Genomic DNA, 15,068 nt, shown 5'->3' on the forward strand with positions numbered 1-15,068 from the left:
TGCCACATAGAACTAATTATTTAATTATTTAATTAAAAGAGGAAAATATGATGTTATTTGTTAGTTGGTGCTATGTGCCAGATATTAGGTTCTTATTTAATCCTTTTATTTTCATAATACAGACAAATAAATTAAGGATCAGAGAAGGCTGTGTAAATAAATGCCAACATTGTAATAACAAGGGTACAAATTATGAACATCTATGGAGAACTAAAAGGAAGTTCAGAAAAATAAAAGTCCCTAATTTCTTAGGATGAGAGTAGTTTATTTTTTTTAAAATTCCTTAACGTTTGTGGCAGAAAATGTGCCCCAACCTATCCACCCAGTATCCATTTTGCTTGTCCTCTAGTATTAACCACCATCCCCCTAGTTTTGGTTGACACATGCCCACCCCGCTAAAGATTAGCTTTTTCAGTATCTTCTACAGCTCAGTGTAGTCATGTGAGTAGGCTGTGGCCAATGAGATACAGCTAGAGGTGATGGTGATGTGTGATTTCTACATCATAGCCTTAAATATGAAGTGGCTTGCCTTAAATCCTCCCCCTTTGCATCTTCTCCCTGCTAGCTGAAAAGGGTAACCACTAGTATTGGAAGCCATACATTAACAAAAGTAAGGCTGCCCAAAGGTTTGAACTCCCTTACCTGGGAGTGAAAGAGAAGTAGTCATATTTAAGCCTCTGTGTTTTTAGTTCTCTAATACAGTACCCTAACTGTTTCTCTAGCCTAACAGCTGTACTAACTTTGTGAAATAAACATTTTGGAAAGAACATGTTTTATACATACACAATTTTAACTCACCTGCTCATATCCTCAACTAATGAGTACTGAGCTAGAGTTTCTATTGGGAACAAAATGCCATAGGAAAAAAAAAAAAAACTTTATGTGAAAGTAAAAAGATAAAATACAACTGGTCCGATTCCTGACTGAGGAACTGAAAATAGGGGAAATGCAATCACACGCATGGTTTTATGGGGAGTGATTTTAGGACTCAGCATCAGTATCTTTCTCTATACTTTTCCCTCTGTCTGGAGAATGCTTTCTCTCCAAAGCAATCAATAAAACTTTTCACTCTTCAAGACTATTCAAAACCACGACTATTCAAAACTATGTCCTCTAGGTAGCCATTCCCTGATTTCCCCAGGCACACATCACTGCTCTAGCTCATGTTCCCACAATACTGTGCTCAAGTTACTAACAATTCCTTCACAATATTACAATTATTTGTATACATATATCTCTCTGCTAACTAGGTCTTGAAGATCATTCAGTCAGGACCTTAATTTTAGTTATTTTATAGACCATTGTCCACTTCAGCATGACTGCAGAAAGAATCTGGAAAGTAGTAGGCAATGACTAAATGCTAAGCATTAACAACAACAAAAAAGAATAGTGGCCAAAGTCAAGCAATGGCTTTCCCACTTTTTGGACCATGACCTATATAATACATTTTACATCATGAGGGAGTATACACACACATAAACACAAATAAAAAGTTTGATGACATAGTACAAATAAAAACTGTAAAAGGTTTCAGAAGACCTGGAAAACATCTTCTCATCTGTACAACTCTGAAAACCAGGTAGTTCCACTGCTTTGTTAAACATTGACCAGCAAAAACAACAGTTCCTTTCAGCATTCTAAACTACCAATCCAAGACAAAATTGTACTATAAACTCTTCTTAAAGTACAATATGATTCTATCTCCTTAAAGTTTCTAACTGAAGAAATTTAAAACTGCTGAAAGTGGAGCGATACTAGGAAGAATAACTTTTAACATGACTGATTGCAAAGATGATTACTTAGTTGTGTTGAACCTGGGATAAACTCAAGAGAAAGTATTTTCTGCCAGGCGCGGTGGCTCAAGCCTGTAATCCCAGCACTTTGGGAGGCCGAGACGGGCGGATCACGAGGTCAGGAGATCGAGACCATCCTGGCTAACATGGTGAAACCCCGTCTCTACTAAAAAATACAAAAACTAGCCGGGCGAGGTGGCGGGCGTCTGTGTTCCCAGCTACTTGGGAGGCTGAGGCAGGAGAATGGCGTAAACCCGGAAGGCAGAGCTTGCAGTGAGCTGAGATCTGGCCACTGCACTCCAGCCCGGGCGACAGAGCCAGACTCCTTCTCAAAAAAAAAAAAAAAAAAAAAGAGAGAAAGTATTTTCTGTAAGCAGAGAATGACCAGATGAGAAATAAGGGCTATGGATATATACATTGAAAAGTCATTGAAAAATAGTTTCCTAACATACATACAAAATTTATTACAATATTATGACATGCATGAAAATCTCTAAATCTTTAATTTATAGTTATAACAACCAGGCAAATCTTAATGATTTTTCCCCCTTTAGTATTATCTCTCAGGTAGAAGTCTAACACACACAGAAATTATGTTTCCAAAAAATCAAGTGAGGTTGGAGAGAGTAATAGGAGTTGAGATTAAATTAGATTGGCTATGAATCGAAATATGTTGAAGCTGTATGGTGTGTACATGGGGCTCATTTTACTACTCTCACTACTTTAACATAAACTTCAAATTATTAATAATAATATTTCAGTTAACACAAATAATGTCTACATTTAAAAGTTCAATTTTGGCTGGGCGCAGTGGCTCACACCCAAAATCCCAGTACTTTAGGAGGCTGCGGTGGGTCAATCACCTGAAGTCAGGAGTTCAAGACCAGTCCGACCAACACGGTGAAACCCCACCTCTACTAAATACAAAAAATTAGCCAGGCATGGTGGCACATGCCTGTAATCCCAGTTACTTGGGAGGCTGAGGCACAAGAATCGCTTGATCCCAGGAGGTGAAAGTTTCAGTGAGCTGAGACTGTGCCATTGTACTCCAGCCTAGACAACAAGAGCAAAACTCCGTCTCAAAAATAAAATAAAATAAATAAATAAATAAAGTTCAATTTTAAAGAGATTACTGATACTTAGTCTGCTTTTTTAAAAAGGTTTTGGCAGGGCACGGTGGCCCACGCCTGTAATCCTGGCACTTTGGGAGGCCAAAGCGGGCGGATCACCTGAGGTCGGCAGTTCGAGACCAGCCTGACCACCACGGAGAAATCCTGTTTCTACTAAAAATACAAAATTAGCCAGGTGTGGCGGTGCATGCCTATAATCCCAGCTACTTGGGAGGCTGAGGCAAGAGAATCGCTTGAACCCAGGAGGCGGAGGTTGTGGTGAGCTGAGATTGCACCATTGCACTCCAGTCTGGGCAACAAGAGCAAAACTCTACCGCCAAAAAAAAAAAAAAAAAGGGTTTTAAAATATTTATATGCTTTTATATTACTTTAACGAATACTGCCACAAAAAAATGAAGTTACCAGCAATATATAATTTTAAACAAAACTATTTGTTATGTAGTATTTCATCTGTCTGCATATACCTATAGGTCTGTACTGCACCTAAGAAAAAACTTCTTTTACTGTGAGTCATTTGATTAAAAAAAGTGAAATAAACAATGTAGTATGTATCAGATACTAGGTTGGACACTAGGTTAATCCTTCACTATAAAATACATTCTAAAACTGGAATAGATAAAAGATGATTAGGAATTTCGGTACCCCATATACAACTAATTCTGATTCTTTTACTATAAATTTTCCTTTCATATCAAACCTCTGCCGTTTACTAATGTAACTGAGGACTGAATCATTTAGAACTGTGAAAACAGTATTACAGAAGTAATAATAATCAGTATCAAGCACAAAAACAAAAAGACTCTTGTTTTAGGCTTCTAGGAATTTAGACTGTTACTTCACTCTTTTCCAAAGGCCCCATGCCTTGACATAAAAACTTTTGATCTTAAGACTCACGATCTTTTACTAACATACTTTTCCTTAGTATAAAAATTAAATCACTCTGCTTTTTGCTTAATCCTGTCAAAATGCCTTACCACCAAAGTCACATTACCAGGACATTTTTAACATATGTGAAATTTAAGATTATCATGGTTTAAGTCAATCCCTCCAAAAACAAAGAAACCAAAAAAAAAAAAAAAAATTCTCTTCATTTTAATATTGGGCTTGATACTTGTCCTTATGATCAAACCGCACTCCTACATTTGAACGGCCACAGATTTTGGTATCTCTCTGCATTTATGGTATTCACCTGATATATATATGTATTTTTGAAGACTTTTATCTCTTTCTTGATTATAAGCTTTAAAGGAACTCAAATTTTAGAATCCCATGATATCTACCACACAGTAAGTGCTCAATCATCTAAATAACTATCAGAAAACAAACACTTGTATTTCTGAAGGCAACAACAGTAGAACTGAGAAATAGCTATTCGGAGTCATTCTCATTAAGACTAACCCACTATTCTTGTGTCTTATGCCTCAGTTCTGAGACATACTGTAGACACTGAATTCCAGAAGTCAGTACTGTTTGAATAGAACTTTGCACATCTCCAGCTTTGTCTCTACATATTTTAATATCAATAACTTAGATCTCAATCTATCTACACCAAAGAAACTTCTGAGCACAATTTAACATTTAAAGTTGACTTCTGACTCAACAGTCACCTCATACCATAGTGATAGATAATATATTTTCAATCATAAACACTAATTTTCTCAGTCACATATACAAGTTTATTTTGGAACAAGATTCCTGGAATTTCTCCCTAAAACTAGTGGTTCCAACCCATTCACATGGGGAATACACTCCCCATGGCTAGTGTTTTTTCTGCTATGCTTCCTTTTCCTTCCTTCACCTGGAACTAACCCACACAAAAACTTTTTTTTTTTTTGAGACGGAGTCTCACTCTGTCGCCCAGGCTGGAATGCAGTGGTGCGATCCGGCTCACTGCAAGCTCCGCCTCCTGGGTTCACGCCATTCTCCTACCTCAGCCTCTCGAGTAGCTGGGACCACAGGTGCCTGCCACCACGCCTGGCTAATTTTTTTGTATTTGTAGTAGAGAAGAGGTTTTCACCGTGTTACCCAGGATGGTCTCGATCTCCTGACCTCGTGATCCACCCGCCTCAGCCTCCCAAAAGAGCTGGGATTACAGGCGTGAGCCACCACGCCTGGCCAAAAACTTTTAACAATGAATAAACCTCAGGTAAAGAACTGCAAAGCTAGATGTCAAACATATTCTCCTTATTAGGGGACTTGCACACTTCTTTACTGGGGGACTATGACTTCTATAAAAATCTTCCTAAGCCAGGTGCGGTAGCTCACGCCTGTAATCCCAGCACTTTTGAGAAGTCAAGGTGGGCGGATCACGAGGTCAGGAGATCGTGACTATCCTGGCCAACATGGTGAAACCCCATCTCTACGAAAAATACAAAAATTGGCTGGGTGTGGTAGCATGTGCCTGTTACCCCAGCTACTCGAGAGGCTGAGGCAGGAGAATCACTTGTCAGAGGCTGCAGTGAGCTGAGATCATGCTACCGCACTCCAGCCTGGCGACAGAGCAAAACTCTGTCTTAAAAAAACAAACAAACAAACAAAAACTTCCCCTCTAACACCTTTTTGAATACATATTATTTGTTCTTCCTTTCTTTTCAAACTGCATTTCTCATCATTATTGAAATTACAAAAGTTAAAGCATGCTATGAAAACTTTCCAACTAGCTCATTAAATGACTCCAGTAATTTACCCTCCATTTTCTTTTTACCTCACTTTCATGCCCATTTGGTCCCACAAATTTGAATATACTCAATTGTATATTTAAACTGGCTATTCCATTATCACCCCTAGATTATAACAGTCTTTCTTGAAGTTAATTTATAACTTTAAAACATGGCAAGATGCTGAATGATTATAGGTGAACAGCTTCATATACATGCATATGAATTTAACATGAATACAATTCTCCTGGGAATCTTGTCAAAATGGAAATTCTGGTTCAGTAGATCTGGGACCTTTTAAGATGAAAGAATGGTTCTGTACAGTACTGGAATAGAGAATAAATTATTCTATGCACTTGTCAAAACCCACAGAACAGTGCCTCATGGAATAAGTATTAATATACACAAATTGTAAAAATCAACCGGTATGATGAGGATCACAGGATGGAATGCATATTGTGACAAATGAGTCTAATTTTATTACAAATTTATCACATAATTACACTCAAATGGGTGAGGGAAAAATGAACTTGACCAACATCAGAAAACAGTGTTTTGACTAGAAACTTAAAGGCTAAATATTAAAGTGTACTGTACATAAACACCATATTTTAGTTGGGAAATTAGTTTCTCCTGATAAAGTATATCTAAAAATTCTAAAACTGCTTTACATGCATATTAGGAGTGAATATATAAGCACATAAATGGTGGATGGTGAGAGCCAGGTTTCTCACTGTTGAATAAGGAAGTTACAAAGGAATAAGAAACAAAGGTTAGAATGAACCCTATAGTACAGGATTAGAGTTGGAGCCATCGGTATGAACTCATGTTTATGTATGAGTTGGTATGTATATAGATGGAAGGATACAGAAATTACTATAGATATGTAGGTATACATAGTGTATCTATATATATTACCTAGCACTGTCCACTTTGTTCACTGAGAGGAAATAAAAGCAGTGACACTTGAATATCAAGAAGCATACCCAGTACCCAAATCTTCGTTTCTAATACCATTCTCCACAAAAATGGAACCAAGGCTCCTTGGAGAGTGGCTGATTCTAGGGTGAAAGTAAGGGAGTATGTAAAAGAAACATACAAGCCAAACTAAGAAAGCTTCCAAGAGCCAAGGCTAGATCAATTTAAGTAACAAAAAAGTCAACTATTATACATTAGGTACATAAAAGTACCTATTATACATAAACACATAAATATTATACACAAATATGTATTTTATAGAGTTGTAATCCAGTTTAGTGGATTACATATAATCCACTAAATCCATATAAGCACACATATAAATCCACACATAAACGATTCATAAATTTCCTTATAGAAATTCCATTTAATATATGTAAATACTCCCCCCACCAGAGGATGGAATTTAATTCCTACCCAACCCTCCTGAAAGTAGGCTAGACACAGTGACTCGCTTCCAAAGAATATATTATGGAAAGGGAACTTTATAGTAGAGAAACTTGCAAATACTACCTTGACCAAGTGATGGAGGTTAACACCACCAGTAATGTCATGAGGATAACATGTTTCCCATGATGTGACTAGCACACTTTATCTTTGTGGTATTCTTCTAAAAACCAATAACCCTAGTTTATCCTAAGAATAATAGACAAGGCCAGGTATGGTGGCTTACACCTGTAATCCCAACATTCTGGGAGGCCAAGGCAGGTGAATTACCTGAGGTCAAGAGTTCAAGATCAGCCTGCCCAACATGGAGAAACCCTATCTCTACTAAAAATACAAAAATTAGCCAGGCATGGTGGCGCACACCTGTAGTCCGTCACTCAGGAGGCTGTGGCAGGAGAATCGTTTGAACCCAGGAGACGGCAGTTGCAGTGAGCAGAGATCGCGCCATTGCACACCATCCCGGGCAAGAGAGCAAGACACCGTCTCAAAAAAAACAACAACAACAACAACAACAGACAAATCTAGATTTCAAAGACATTCTACAGGATACCTGGCCAGTATTTCTCAAGATGGTTTAGATCATGAAAACTAAGGAAAGACTTAGAAACTCTCACAAAGACGACTGGGGAGATCTGACAACTAAACGCAATGTGGTACTCTGGATTTAATCCTACAACAGAAAAGAGGGAGTTAATAGAAAAATCAATGAAATCCAAGTAAAGTATAGAGTTTAGGCAATAGTTTTTTTAAAAAGAACTAAAAAATATATAAAATGGCTATAAATCTTGTTTCCCCATCTGGAAAGTGGGAATCATAACACTATACTTCACAGAAGTTTTGTGAGGATGAACTGTGATAATTCAAGTAATGCACAACGCCCCATGTGCATCATGCTAGGTTAAGGCACAGTAAGAGCTCAACAATCATCGGTTGCCATTGTTACTGTTTCCGAAGAAATAAAACTTACCTAGCCTCTTGCTGGTCTTGCTCAAGACACAGTTCATTGGAGGTTCCCAGAAAATGAAAACCATATATAACAACATCAATAACAAAAAAAGTGGCAAGATGCTATGACTCCAGATGAATAGCTTCATATAAATGTGTATGAACTTAATACGTAAGAATCACTTGGGAATCTTGTTAAAATGAAGATTCTGATTCAGTAGGTCTGGGGCAAGGCATAAAGTTCTACAGTTATAATAAGCTCCCAAGTGATGCCAACACTGCTGGTCCATGGACCACAACTGGAGCAACTTTTCTATTTCTGTAGTTTTAAATATTCCCCATTTTAAAAAAAGTTTAAACATTTTCTCCATTTATCATAACGTAATATTCATTTTAAAACACAAAACTGCACCACATACAACCCATCAGTCATCAACATCTTAAATAAGCAACCACTTAAGCAGAGTAAAAGGGATAACATCACATTAATGTTTGCCCACACATTATCTTATGACTATATACAGAAAAGTAGTATCTTTGAAAGTTAACTCATATACCATTCTGATCTTTCACCGTATAGCCATTCCTGAAGTAAATCATCACTCAAGATAACTTATTTAAAACTAAAAACAGTCGGTTAGGCACAGTGGCTCACGCTTGTAATCCCAGCACTTTGGGAGGCCGAGGTGGGTGGATCATGAGGTCAGGAGTTCAAGACCAGCCTACCCAAGATGGTGAAACCCCATCTCTATCAAAACTACAAAAATTGGCAGGGCGTGGTGGCAGGCACCTATAATCCCAGCTACTCAGGAGGCAGAGGCAGAAAATTGCTTGAACCCAAGAGACAGAGGTCACAGTGAGCCAAGATCATGCCACTGCACTCCAGCCTGGGCAACAGAGTGAGACTACATCTCAAAAAAACAAACAAACAAACAAATTAAAAAAAAAGTCTACCAGGATTTGAAAAATTTGCTTGCAAATACCACCACAAATCCACACAGCTGCAAACTGATGCTTTGAAATCTTCCAGCATTATCTTTAAAAACCTTAACTTCAGTTATATAAAACTTTGTGTTGAGCTATAACTGTTATACAGGTGCATCCTGGCCCACATTTCTTAGTAAATAAATTTCAAGACTGTCAGTAATAGCATAGCCAAAGAGACGTATTTTCCTGTGTATTCTTCCTTTCAGTGAATAGTTACAGAGAGCTCTCCAGACAGAACACTTAAAAAAATTTTTTTTCAATAGAAAGCTAACTGTAACCTGCCAATGCCAAATGAATTCTTTCTTAATTCTATTCTGTTTAATAAACTTTTACAAAGGAAAAAGGAAATTTTGAAGCAAAAATACATTATAGAATTCTAGCCACTAAAAAATCAAAATTTACTTTAGAAAGCTACTTACAATGAATATCAACTTTAAAAACAAAGTATATTTCTCATCTAATTGTATTAGGGGCCCAGGCACGGTGGCTCATGCCTGTAATCCCCAGTGCTTTGGGAGGCGAAGGTGGGCAGATCACTTGAGGTCAGGAGTTTGAGACCAGCCTGGCCAACATGACAAAACCCTGTCTCTGCTAAAAATACAAAAATTAGCTGGATGCAGTGGTGTATGCCTGTAGTCCCAGCTACTCGGGAGGCTGAGGCAGGAGGACTGCTTGAACTCGGTAGGTGGAGGATGCAGTGAGCTGAGGTCACACCACTGCACTCCAGCCTGGGCGACAGAGCAAGACTCCAGCTCAAAAAAAAGAAAAAAAATTACTCTATATTAATATTCATAGTTATAGAAGCTTTTGTTTTTTTGCAAGAAAATCCCTCTACCTCTAAAGTTCACCTCCTCAGTCTTTTAACAAGGCACAATCTCCCTTCTTTGTAATGTCTTATGACAAACGCTTCTGGGGAAAGGAGCGGGAATAGAGTGTTAATGACTGTAGAGCATAGCTATAGCAGCAGTAAGAAAGAAAATGAAGGCAAAAAAGAAGGTCTTTCTCCTGATAAACTCCAAGCTGGTTGTAAAAGCTAGATAACCACACTTTTCAGAAGCACACAAAATTAACAACTCTGAATAATTAAAGAAATATGCTTTGCAATTATTTAAGATGAGTATGCATTGTAAAAGATTCCTTAAATTAGATTTCACAAGGTTTAATTTGTTTTTTTTGAGAAGGAGTTTTGCTCTTGTGGCCCAGGCTGGAGTGCAATCGCGCGATCTCCGGCTCACCACAACCTCCACCTCCTGGGTTCAAGCAATTCTGCCTCAGTCTCCCGAGCAGCTGGGATTACAGGCTACCACACCCAGCTAATTTTGTATTTTTAGTAGAGACAGGGTTTCTCCATGTTGGTCACGGTGGTCTCGAACTCCCAGCCTTAGTACGCCCGCCTCAGCCTCCCAAAATGCTGGGATTACAGGCGTGAGCCACCGCGCCCAGCCACAAGATTTAATTTTTTTTCACCTGTAGTATCAAATTAGACCAATTACTCCTCCTCACTTTAGATATGGCAGAAAAATAAATAAAATATTGGAACAGGTAAGTAGTCAGAATATACCAGCACATGATCTGTCTGCTAGACAGATCCAACTAGAGGATTTACTCCCAAGAGTCTTATTTCCTATTTTATGAGTAGTTTGGTTCCTGTGTTTCCTCTAGATATTTCTACCTACTACACATTTCATTGCAACTATGAATAAGAAAATGTGAGGCCGGGTATGGTGGCTCACACCTGTAATCCCAACACTTTGGGAGGCCAAGGTGGGAGGACTGCTTGAGCCCATGAGTTCAAGACCAGCTGAGACAATATGGTGAGACCTCATCTCTACAAAAAATTTTAAAATTAGCTGAATGTGGTAGCATGCACGCCTGTCAGGATGCTGAGGTGGGAGAACCGTTTTGAGCCCAGGAGGTGGAGGCAGAGGCTACAGTGAGCCAAGACTACACAACTGTACACCAGCCCGGGTGACAGAGTGAGGACCTGTCTCGGAAAAAAAAAAATTGTGGGTGGACAATATGACTCTTCTATTCACTTAACTGTAGTCAGTAGTCAGCATACCTACAGAGATTTGAATCAAAGCTGAGATTTAAGTCTTTTAATTAAACCTCAACTCTAGTGGTTCTAGTAAAACTTTACTGTTTGAAACTTTACAATGCACTTTGTAATTAATTAAGGTGAAACTTCAATATCAGTTCAATCCTTAGAGTGGAGGCAATCATATGAGTTCTAATTAATGCAGAGATAGCATCAACTCAGGTTTTATAACTCCTAGACTATACCTGTTCAATAACGCTGCTTTCCATAACTGTTCCTTATTTTATTCTATATGATATTCTTGTTCATCCAAACGGTACCTATGAAAGCTGATACACTAAAGTATAACTAGTTAGGTCAGAAAATTCCATGTGTCAGGCCGGGCGTGGTGACTCACGCCTGTAATCTCAGCACTTTGGGAGGCCGAGGCAGGTGGATCACTTGAGCACAGGAGTTTGAGACCAGCTTGGCCAACGTGGTGAAACCCTATCTCTACAAAAAAAAAATACAAAAATTAGCTGGGAGTGGTGGCCTGCGCCTGTAATCCCAGCTACTCTGGAGACTGAGGTAAGAGAATCACTTGAGCCTGGGAGACGGAGGTTGCAGAGAGCCAGGATCGCACCACTGCACTCCAGCCTGGGCGTCAGAGTGAGACTCTGTCTCAAAAAAAAAGAAAAAGAAAAGTCCAAGTTTCAGATTAAATACAAATACCACTACTTAATTTTAGTTTTCTATCTAACATTTTTCTTAATCTTCTTAATTGCCAAAACTTTCCCGTTTCTTGTCTACCCCCATGTCACCATCACTGTAATTAATGTTTTTGTTATATAGTATCCTGTGTTACACAAAACATGCTGGTTACAATAAGCAAATATTCAGTGCTCATTATCTCAGAAAATATTTTAAGCCCTTTACATGAAGCATCTCAATCCTCAAATTTTTTTTAATTTTATTTTTTATAAATTAGAGACAAGGTCTCACTATGCTGCCTAAGCTGGTCTCCAACTCCTGAGTTCAAGTGATCCTCCTGCCTCAGCCTCTCGAAGTGCTGGGATTACAAGCATGATCCACCAAACCTAGCCATGAACTTTAAATAAGATAATAGTGTAATCCTCTCTTTATGGGGCAAAAATCAGAGCTTCAGAGATTAATTTGCCCTAATTCACACAACTAATAAGAGACAGAAATGGAATAAGTAAACAGTTTGACTCCACATTTCTAATTTCTAAATATGATAATGCACATAACTACACAGACTGTAAATTAATGTGCAGATAACTCAAAATTTGGGAGCTACAGAATTTGAAGAATCTTCTTTGCAAACACTTGGCCCAAGCAAGAACTCTTAACTCCTTCACAGATAATTAAAACTCCAATCTGAAAATAAAACAGGGCGCAGTAATATTTCAACAAATGTTTGGCTCAGCACTGTCTAAAACTTTCTCCAGTGATAGAACTTTTCTATGTACTGTCCAATATGGTAGCCACTAGCCACATATGATTATTCAGTACTTGAAATGTATCTAGTACGACTAAGTAAATTCTGAATATTTTGTAATTGAAGTTTAAATAGCCACATGTGAATAGTGGTAACCATACTGAACAGTACAGGTATAGAAGACAAAATGCCAGAAAAAGATGAGTGAAAAAACTTTTACTGCCTTCATCTAGAAATTTCACTAACAGTCAAAACAATTTAAATCTATTTTACATGCTCCAGCTTAATTATTAGCTCAAATATAAACTTCCAAATAGATTTAGGTAAACAAAAACTTTCTATATTTAAGACCTACTGTGTATTTGAATGAAAAAAATTAAAACCTGTATTATGAGAAAAGGTTCGTGTATCACAATTTTTTTAGTATTTTGGATAGCTAAAAGGAAAACCTGAAAACTCTGCTACCTATGAGGAAAACTAAACAACAACAATAATAATAAAGAAAAAAGAGAGTGAAGTTTTCAACTCTCTTCATAGTAAACAAATGATAACAAAGTGCTTACTTACCTTGATTCTCCACTACTGTTTCTAACACTTTCTTCATCACTGTGTCCATTCATTGTAAATTATTATCAAGAAGTTTTAAAGTAAAATATAAATCTTCCCAGTTTAAAAGATGAATATAAATACTGACTCCTTGAATATAAAAATTCACAGACAAATTTTCTTCAACAGTCACAGGTTTTCTGGGACTCTCCTTTCATTCACCTAAAGAAAATATATTAACAAATTAAGAAAATTTCCTACAGAAAAAAGGTAAATAAGCCCTGTTTAAAACATACAAATCTACGTAGGCCAATTAGACTACAGGTAGTAACGAAGAAGTGGAGGCCTTTTATTAAATACTTAAAATACCTAGACTTCTAGTAACCACACTCCTGACTACTAACTGGAATTTAGTATGCTACTGCTAGTATACTTCGGACAGAAGAATTAAAATATTTGCGGAGTGATATGATTTTGAGAGACTAACTGAAACTGCAACTATCTAACAATGTTTGCATGGACTCCTAAAGCAAGGTGATACGATGTAACATGTGCATACATCCCAAGAGTAGATAACGGAGTCTTATTAGATAACTTGGTCGAATAAATGAAGTGGGGGGCAGGGGGAGGTTACCTTTAATCAAGCTCTCATTCCTGCCACCAAGAACTTCATACACTTGAGTGAGAAAGTTTTGAAAACGCTCCCATGGGAGGAACAGGCAAATAAAAGATATCATATAATCTCAACAAAAATGCACAGATCAAAATAAATGTGTTCTTTAACAGGTAAACGGATAGTGGGGTAACATTTAAATAATAACCAGTTTGCACTTGGTTTTTATTTTGTGAAAAAAATTAAAAAGGTAATAGAATATCCACTATATCTGATTTTTTTACATAAAAAAATTGGGGCAAGAATAATGAACCAAGACACACCATTTCCACCTTTAGAGATTTCAGTACAACACTGAAGAATCACCTACAAGCCATCCACGAATAAACAAAGGAGATCTCTGGCAGGGGAGGGAGAGGAAGAAGCGGGGGAAGGAGACGTCAGATCCTTCCCCAGCCAGAAAGTACCGAGACAGCCAACTGAGAGCAGAGCTGTCCTCCGACCTCAGCAAAGAGAATTCACTCCTACGATTATTTCCCTTCCACAAAAGAGGGAGGGAAACAGACTGTTACCAACTCAATGATAGCAAAGTCTGCATCTGGATCAGGATGTTAATTCTCTAGACTACAGTCCAGAAAACTCTGCAAGCACAGGTTATCTAAAAAGTAACTGTTCTACTCAACATTTATTCCTAATGTTAAATATTAATCTCACCCTAGTCAAACAGCCTTACTGAACAATTAAGTCTTAAAAAATCGATGTTAACAAACTACCTTTCCCGTTTCTTCCTTTAAAAAGTTCACTCCCCTTTTCGTTCTTTCCTTTTCACTTTCCTTTCGTCCCTCAAAATGGCTTTCTCTGTACATTTTTAACTTCCTTTCTCCTCCACCTCCCTTACCCGAAAAAGTCCTCTGAAACCCTTTCACAACCTTAAGTTCTGAAGCTCCAAGCGCACACAGTGCTCTGTCCTCTCAAGTGTCTCCATGAGGACTAAGCTAAGTTATCAAACGTCTTCAGTCCCCTGTCTTTTAACAGTTGCTTTGCTCCTGTTAAGTTTTTAGAGCTGCACTCGAAAGAGGTTTGGAAATCATCCTCCTTGCTCATCCATTCAACGCGCTCCTATCAGCCTCCCTTGCGGACCTGCCCCCCTCTCCCAGGGCCTCCATCCCGGTCCGGGAGTCCCTCTTCCCGCCTCAAACTTCCCGCAGACCCGCCCCGCGCCCTCCCAGGCTCGCCCGAGCCGCCGCCCCCTCCCCCTCCCGCCGCTCCCCACGTGCTGGGAGCCCGGGTCGCGGCGGGACCCACGCACCGGCTAAGAGCCAGCCATTCGCGGGTCTCCTCTCGCGGCCCAGTCCGCACCAAGCTGAAGAGGCCGGGGCAGGGCCGCCAGACCCGCGTAAGGACGCGTTCTGCGGCCGCCGGCCTGTACTCGCCGCTCACACGCCCCCTGCGCGCCGGGCCCGTACACCGCCACCGGCACTCACAGAGCCAGCCGG

At 38.8% G+C, this 15,068-nt stretch overlaps 1 protein-coding gene across 3 annotated transcripts in view; it reads right to left on the reverse strand.

Annotated features, from left to right (window-relative positions):
- The window catches only part of CHD1 (chromodomain helicase DNA binding protein 1), a 76,952-nt gene that overhangs the window by 59,296 nt on the left and 2,588 nt on the right, over positions 1–15,068 (reverse strand). For 2 of the 3 annotated variants that reach the window (XR_003119889.1, XM_025388528.1), the window contains exon 2: positions 12,981–13,181. Coding sequence is in view for 2 of the 3 variants with exons in the window: in XM_025388528.1 (XP_025244313.1) it covers positions 12,981–13,033 (53 nt within the window). In the remaining variant the exon portion in view is untranslated. Of the gene's footprint in view, positions 1–12,980; positions 13,184–15,068 lie in introns of those variants that run through there. The other variant, XM_025388529.1, reaches the window with a different exon arrangement.

The sequence above is a fragment of the Theropithecus gelada genome, chromosome 6, assembly GCF_003255815.1.
Source record: "Theropithecus gelada isolate Dixy chromosome 6, Tgel_1.0, whole genome shotgun sequence".
Lineage (NCBI taxonomy): Eukaryota > Metazoa > Chordata > Mammalia > Primates > Cercopithecidae > Theropithecus > Theropithecus gelada.